This window comes from Meleagris gallopavo, chromosome 20 (assembly GCF_000146605.3).
Source record: "Meleagris gallopavo isolate NT-WF06-2002-E0010 breed Aviagen turkey brand Nicholas breeding stock chromosome 20, Turkey_5.1, whole genome shotgun sequence".
In the NCBI taxonomy this organism is placed as follows: Eukaryota; Metazoa; Chordata; class Aves; order Galliformes; family Phasianidae; genus Meleagris; species Meleagris gallopavo.
Window position 1 is genome coordinate 3735636 of NC_015030.2, and position 8096 is coordinate 3743731.

The window sequence follows — 8096 nt, forward strand, 5'->3', positions numbered from 1 at the left end:
AAAAAAAAAGGTTTTGTTTTGCTTCTGTTGGTGGGCAGACAAAAAATGCACTTTTCAGTGGAATACAATGACTGCATGGGGCAGCTATGCTCTTCTTGTATAATAAGCACAGCGTGTGCAGGGACCTCACAGCCTCTGAGAGGGAGCAGGAGCCTCCTCCTGGGCTTGGGCTCTTCCTTTACACCCTGATGAAGTGGAAATGTAGGAGGGGATGATGTGTTGGGCCATTCTGGCTGTTGGTGCTTCTCATCTTTGGACCTATCCAAAGCAAACCGGGTCGGGGTATTGCAGCATGAGCTGTGCTTTGTCTTTTTCTCATCACTTTGGGCATTTAACCCTTGCACATCTATGAACATGGGAGCACAGCACGCAGCAGATGTGGATGGGAGGTTTGGGGCTGCTGCTGTGGGCTCTGCTTCCCATGCAGCACCCCATGGAGCTTGCTTCACCCCGTCCCCCGCCGGAGCCCCTCGGCAAGTTCTGGTTTCTCTCACTGCTGGCTAGCAGTAATTGCTGGAGGTTCAGCTGCCTTTCTTCTTTCTCTCCAGCAAACATGTGTTTCCAATATCAGCTAGCCCGGCCGTTGGAGGATGGTGTTGCTGAGCTGTGCACAGCCCTTGCTGCAGTGCTAACAGCCTTGCCCTGTGCCACCCCCAGCATCGGCTCACATCCCCTCCTGCCCGGGGACAGAGAGGCTGAGAGCGATTGAAGCTGTTGCCTGCAGAAAGGGGGGCAAACCCCATGGAGTACAAGAAGTCTGTGGGAAATAAGCTTTTGGAGAAAGCAATGAGCAAGCATTGGGTTTCCCTTCTGCTCCCCTTCGAAGCCCAAGTCGTGGTGCCTGGTACCCCAGTGTGCCCGTGCCGCAGCGCTGGCAGCAGGGCTCTGCTCAGTTTGCAGTGCAGGGGCTCACACCACGCTTAGCGCAGGCTCATACTTCCTACCATTCTGCTCAAGGGTTAATCCAGGGAGAATTTTCCCTTCCTAGGGAGGTCAGGGCAGGATTTGCAAGCCATCTAGCTCGCACACACCCTGTCCTTCTTGTAACACTCCCGTAAAACCATGTTAGCACAGGCTAAGTAACCTGCTGGCAGGGCTTTTGGCTGCAGCCGCACAAGCCGCAATCTTTGCCACCCAATAAATTTCTCAGCTGTGACCCCTGTGAAGCACCACCCGGCTTGGAAACGTAGCTCTGAACCACTGCCCAGCCCCAGCAGCCCTGCTCTGTGTGTGTGCCAGAGCCACGTGTTGAGAGATAGACACCCTGCAGCCACGACTGGGCCCCTCGTCGGGGTGCTGGGTGCTGTGGGGTGGCTACATGCACAGCTCAGCTTCCTGCTGCTGGTTTGATCTGGGGCACAGAAAGGAAATGGCTGCGGCTCTCAGTGGGTTGTTATTACCATAAAGGTATTTAAAGGCACTCTGCTGTCTCCAACCCCGTAACAAGAGGGGGTGGGGGGGCAGCCAGCATTGCTGGGTGGTGCTGTGCAGCAGGAGTTTGGCAGGAATTAGATCTGGGCTTGCCCCATCGTGACCTTGCCTGTGTCTGCGTAGGTCTGTGCAGCGTTAATTAGTGGATGTTCAAATCAGGCTCTCTTCTTTCATCATCCCCTTAAGCCCTTCATTCTCCTTTGTTGTCTTCAGATGAGTAACAATGACTTCCAGCATCACTTGCTTTTAAATACTTGAGGTTTTGGGGTTTCCTAAAAATTGTGGCTGGGGGTTTTGCAGCAGCTCAGCCCATGGATGTGATGTGCAGGGAGGAAAGAGTGGGGAACTTTGCTCTACAGCATCCTGGGAGCTGCCCCGTGGTGCCACAGCTGTCCCCTCTGCTTCCATTTAGCATCACTGCTCTGCATGTGAGCTGTGCCTTGGGAACAGCCTCAGCTCCTCATCTGGTACCAGGGAGGGCTGAGGGGTCTGGGCTCAATCTCACGTGTCTGGTGGGCTGTGAATCCATCGGCTGCGTGCGCATCCCAGGCTGTGCTCTGATGAAAGAGGCAGGAACACAGCCTCAGTGGGGAAGAGGCTTTTAAAGGGGAAAAACTGTTTGAAAAACAGCAAAGAGAAAGGAGGGGAAAGCATTCTGCTGGGAAAGGAACGTAAGTGCATTGCTTCCTTGGAGGTCTGGGAAATACATTATGCAGAGCTCCAAACAATGTTTGCCAGCAGCAGTCTGCTTAGATGTGTCCATGGGGGTTTCCTTGTGTTTTTTTCTTTCTTTCTTCCTTTCTTTTTTTTTTTTTAAATAGCCAAACTCTTTTCTTTCCTGGGGCCCATGGTGATCTGTGGCTCCTGAGCTTATGCTGGGAACTGGTTTGTACTCACACTGCTGGTACTGAGCTGTGTCAGGGTAGGGGAGCTGCTCCATGCAGGGTGTGACCAGACCTTCCTGGGAGGAGAAGAGGTTTGGGCAGGGTACAGATGGGATCTATGCATGGGGGTAGCCTTGAGCTGTGGTTTTAGGATCACAGGAGTGGCATGGTGCAGCTGAGCAGCTTTCTATGGACTGTGTGTTGCTGCTGAGGGATGGAGGTGGGGCATCATCAGTTTCTTTCCCTGTGTGCTTGCAAGGCTTTTGCTGGGTTTGCAGGAGCCATGCAGGGGCTCTGGGGGGTTCTGAGCCTTTCATAAAGCTCACAGAGACCACCACCGTGGGGCTTGGTTGGGTGTGTTGGCAGTAGGTGCTGTCTTGACAGTGTTCTCCCCATCTCTTGGTGCTTGGCGTGACTCCATGTTGCCCCACGCAGGGCTCCAACCTGCTCTTGTGGGTTCCTGGTGATGTGAGCTTCTGGTCAGCGAAACAGGGCTTCACCAAGGCCTGCCAGGCTGAGGCTGTGTCACCATGAGGCTGTGAGGATGTGAGCATTAGGATGTCTTGCTGCTGCTGAGGTCAGATGCTGGAAAGACATTGAGGAGCCAGAGCACATCCAGAGAAGGGCAGCAGAGTGAAGGGTGTGGAGCACATTTCCTATGGGCAGCAGTTGAGGGAACTGGGCTGGTTCAACCTGGAGAAGAAGAGGCTGAGGGGAGACTTCATTGCTCTCTACAACTCCCTGACAGGAGGTTGTGATGAGGTGGGGGTTGGCCTCTGCTCCCAATTAACTGTGTTAGGTTGAGATGTGATGACCTCAAGTTGCACCAGGGAAAATTCAGGTTGGATATCAGGAAAAATTTCCTCTCAGAAAGAGAGGTGATGCAGTGGCACAGCTGCCCAGGGAGGTGGTGGAGTCACTGTCGCTGGAGGTGTTCAAGAACTGTGGAGATGTGGCACTGGGAGATGTGGTCAGTGGGCATGGTGAGGGTGGACTGGGGTTGGACATGGTGATCTGAGAGGTCATTTCCAACCTTAATGGTTAGATGATTCTGTTGTGCCTCGTGAGATCAAGCTTTGGCATTTGTCCCGGAGCAAGCAGAGGTGTCCCTGAGCTGTACAGCTGCATCTAGCCCCCAGTGATAAGAGCATCTCCTGGGAGGAGTGAGGAGCAGAGGCAGGGTCAGGGCCGGGTGCATGCGTGGCACCAATTACGCACCCATAAGGGATGGGTTTCCCAAGGAGTGCTGGGGTTATGCAATCGCTTTGACTTTGCTCTTCTGACGCTTTCACCTTAGAATTTTTTCTCTTCGCTGGGAGATTGCACGGCCCCGTGTGAGTCCCTCATCCCTCCACTGTGTTTTTCAGGCTCCGACCGCTGGACATCGAGTTCATGAAACGCCTGAGCAAAGTGGTCAACATCGTCCCCGTGATCGCCAAAGCCGACACGCTGACACTGGAGGAGAGGGACTACTTCAAGCAGCGGGTGAGGGGCCAGGAGGCTGCGCAGGTTGGGAGCTGAGCACTGGGCCGCCAGCCCAGCATTCCTCAGCCGCAGCGCTGAGCGATCCGTGCAGCAGGGAACGGCCTTCACTCTTCTTTGTGTTTCTCTTGGAATTTTGTCAGTGTGGGATAAGTTCTGAGCTCCTGGCCTCGGAGCCTGTTTCTCCTGCCTCCTTTGTTGCTGCTGTTGTTATTTTCAGGCTGGTTTGTTATATTTTGGGAGGCTGACGGCGGTGCATGTTGAGGCTGTAAAAGGCTTCCTGGGCAGCACCACGCACTCAGCAGCGACCAGGCACAAATGTTTCCCCACATTTGTGGGAAAGCAAGGCATGAAATCCCCTTGATTCTGTTGGTGGGCAGCTGAGAAGGGGCTGTCTGAGTGCATAGGAGCAGCGTGTGTGCTTTCCTCTGTGTGCACACTGTACTGCACTGGCCCAAATATCCTGGTGTAGTGCAGGGGATGGCTGAGGGCTGTAGGGCACAGGGGCAATTGCTGGGTCTGGAGGACCAGCCCAGATATCAGTGTTTGACTGCTGGGCATTGCTATGCCCTGGTATGAGCTGATGGGATGGGATGGGATGGGATGGGATGGGATGGGAGCAGCTCCTTTGCCTGAGCTTTCATGTGTTTTCATGCTCTACTCTTCCCCTCCCAGATCACGGCTGATCTCCTCGCCAATGGGATTGATGTGTACCCTCAGAAGGAGTTTGATGAAGATTCTGAAGATCGGCTCGTGAATGAGAAATTCAGGGTGAGTGCACGGCACTGCAGCTGGGTGTGTGTGGCTGGGGGTGTGCAGCTCCATGTTACCATGATGCCCAGAGGTCCTCTTGCAAAAAAGGAAAGCAGCATGGCTCAGGACTTTGCTGAGCAGCCTGGTTTCCAGACTGTTTTTTCAGAAGGAAAACGTAACCTTGCTTTTGTCTGCCTTCAGGAAATGATCCCATTTGCAGTGGTGGGCAGTGACCAGGAATACCAGGTTAATGGAAGGAGAATCCTTGGAAGGAAGACCAAGTGGGGCACCATTGAAGGTAGCTTGTCCTTGCTTCCCTCCCTCCTCAGCCCATCTCCTGCCTTGACAGAACGTGATAGGATCCATCCTTATGGTTGGACTGGATGATCTTAGTCTTTTCCAATTCTAATAATAATTCTATGATAATGCTTCTGTGAATCGTCCATGCATTTAGCAGTGGGATCTCATCATTCTTCCATCTTCATCCCATTCTTTTTTTTTCCCCTCTCTCATTTTAAATTATAGTTTGAAGGCTCCTGGCTCCAATCCATCATCACATTTCCCTGCTTCTGCCTTCTGGCAGCCAGCTGACACATCTCCAATGCCACCCCTCTGCCTTCCTCCCCTTCATTTCAGAGACTGCTCTCATTTATGATTCTTTTTTTATAGGATTCCCGTGTTGAGGGATTGCTTAGCAAAACTGCCAGGAAAATCGGCGTATTTTAAATCTCTGCTGCCCTCTTGTGCTCTATCCTTGGAAGCTCTGAGTTTAATGGGGTTTGGAGTGGTTGAGTGTAGGTCTCCCCATGCAGAAGGCAGATGCCACACAAGGACCCAGTGTGCCCATGGGCATCTTGCAGAGCAGTGTTACTTGTTGTCCTGCCATTTCTGAGTTCTCTTCAAAGTTTGCATGGAAAAACAATGAAAAAAGGGAGTCGATGCTCTAAATTCAACTGCCTGGTAAACTGAGAGCTATTATGTTCATTGCGCTGGTGCAGCACCCTTTGCTTTTCCCCCCTCTCTCTTGCAAGCACTCTACCCTTGGACTAGGTCTCTGTCCCCATTCCCCACGTGCTGGTGAAGCCCCATCACGCCCTCCTGCCCCAGGCAGCTGCCATGGGTGTACACTGACAGGTTTCTCTCTCTCCCTCCCAGTGGAGAACACGACACACTGTGAGTTCGCCTACCTGCGGGACCTCCTCATCAGGTTGGTAGGACTGCGCCGCGTCCCCATAGCTTTGGTCTCCAGTTGGCATCCAAAGGGCAGAGCTCAGCCCACCAGATGCAGCCCTGCTTTGCTTTGCTCCTCCATCCCTCCGTGCTTCCCTCCCAGCCCTCGGTGGGGTGGCCCCGTGCCACGGGATGTGGCTGCAGGGGGCTTCTGGACCCAGCTGCCCATAACTGCCTTTGCTTCCCTCCTGCATCCTAAAGATGTACCATTAGCCAGGGGTATAAGTGGGGACAAGGCTGGAGAGAGGGCTGGAAAGCAGAGGGTGAGGTGGCAGCCGGGGTTGGCACAGTGGGTGTTATGCCCTATATGAGATGTGACCACCCCATGTTTCTGTTTCCCATAGGACACACATGCAAAACATAAAGGATATTACCAGCAATATCCACTTCGAAGCCTACAGGGTGAAGAGGCTGAACGAGGGCCAGAGCTCGCTCTCCAACGGCGTGACCGACAAAGAGCTGGTGGCTAACGAAATGTAACCGTCTCGCTCTGTAGCCAGGACCTTGCTCGCTCACGCTCGCTATTTCTACCCCCTCCTCCCTTTATTTTTATATAAATCCTCTGCCACTGTCCCTCTTCCCCCAAAACCCCCCACCAATGTTAACTGACCAAATAACCAGATGCCGTATGTTGTACAGAGTGGGATGAGTGCCCGTCCCCCGCTGCTCCCCAACCCTGGGAGGGGATGGAGGAGCCTCCAGCCATAGGGCTGTGTGGATTTGGGCTGTAGGGCAGCAGGTGCTGCGGGGTCTCAGGGTGCGGTTGGTGTTTCCTGCCACCTCTGTGGCCATGCACCCGGGGCAGTTTGCCAAAGGCTGAGTACCTCTGTCCCACGTCTGTGCCATTTTTCCTCTCCGTCCATTGGAGGCAAGGGTTGCTCCATGTCACTGTACCCTCCAGAAGCAAAGCAAGGTACGGTGGTGTGAAGACAGCAAGACAGTGCCATCCTTGTCTCCTGCCTCCTCCTCAGCAGCCCTGCAGCACCAGCCCTGACCCAGCCCCTCTTCCCTGCCTACATGCAATAAGCTGGGAGCATTGGGGCGTTATCTCGCCTCGCAGCAGCCCGGCTCTGGGAGAAGTGCCTTTAGGACTGTTACCTTGCAATAGTGCAGAATGGGGGCAGGGGGTTGTGTCTGGAAAATGCTTCCCCACACTGCAGTGCTTTGCAGAGACTCCTTGTCCCTCTCACTCGTGGCTTGGCCCATAGGTATGGCTGGGTTCCTGTGGACCCGCGTGTATTTATTTCTAATCTGTAGGGTGTTTTATTCCATGGAAGGCTCAGAGTGTGTTTGAAGGGGCTGAGAGTGGAACGTCCCCGCAAAGCGGTGCTGGGAAGTGGAGGTTTGTCCTGTCTGACCTTTGTCATAGCGGACTTTTCCCTAAGTCAGAGGAGGCCATTAGGTGTTATTTTTCTAAACATATTCCTTTGCATCCCGTGTGTGACGTCTCCATAACGCACTCCTCCATGTGAACAGCCCTGCGCACGGGGCTGTGCTCACACCGCCTGAGCCCTGCATGCCCACATGCATGAGAGCAGCCTGGCCCTATGGCTCTGCCCACACTCTGTGTTTCCGTGGACCTGCAGGAAGAAGGACCCTGCGTGGGTTCTGCTGGGAAACGCTGCGTGGCCCAGGAGCCCCACGTCCCCCTGCCCCTCTCCCGGTGTCAGCTCCATCCATCTCTGCTCTCCTCTGTGGGATGAAACCTCATGCAAATGGCCCTTTTTTTTGGCGTGTAATAATGGCAGCGTGGCCCACCCTGCATTCCCTATGGGGCAGAGGAGCAGAGACAGCTCTCACCCTGCTCAGGATGCCCACATACTCAGTGAGGGGTTAGGAGGTGCTCCCGCACACCCTGGGGTGCACCGCAAGGAGAACGCGCTCTCCCCATAGCTCACATTTCCCCCTCTGCAGCAGCACTCGCTGAGCTGCTGAGGAAGCACAACCATTTACATACTGACTTGCTATATTTTAGCAAAAACAAAACGTAATTTACTGGAAAAAAAAAAAAGAAAACAAAAAAAAATAAGATGCATTTCAATTGTTACAAAGACTTCAAGGGGAGAAAATCTCCTGCGCGAGGCACTTCTGCAAATGTCATCTTAAATTCTTTTAATTCTTTTCCCTCCAGTCGATCTCTCAAGCTGGGCCAGGCGAGGCACGCTGCTTTCTCCCTTATAACCTGGGATCTTTCTCTTTCTTTTGGGGGGGAAGGAAATGAAAATACAATAATAAAAAGAACAAACTTCATCCAGATGTATTACAATGGCCTTTCGGGGGTTATAAGCATTACGAGAAATTTAGTCCTTTTTTTTT

The 8096-nt window shown here is 53.2% G+C and overlaps 1 protein-coding gene across 5 annotated transcripts in view; it reads left to right on the forward strand.

The window, feature by feature from the left end:
* SEPTIN9 (septin 9) overlaps positions 1-7806 on the forward strand; it is a 97758-nt gene extending 89952 nt beyond the window's left edge. For all 5 annotated transcript variants that reach the window (XM_019621642.2, XM_010721262.3, XM_010721263.2 and 2 more), the window contains 5 exons: positions 3683-3800; positions 4473-4568; positions 4752-4848; positions 5706-5757; positions 6125-7806. In XM_019621642.2, the coding sequence (XP_019477187.1) occupies positions 3683-3800; positions 4473-4568; positions 4752-4848; positions 5706-5757; positions 6125-6260 (499 nt within the window). In that variant the 3' untranslated portion in view covers positions 6261-7806. The remainder of the gene's footprint in view (positions 1-3682; positions 3801-4472; positions 4569-4751; positions 4849-5705; positions 5758-6124) is intronic.
* Positions 7807-8096: the final 290 nt, after the last annotated feature.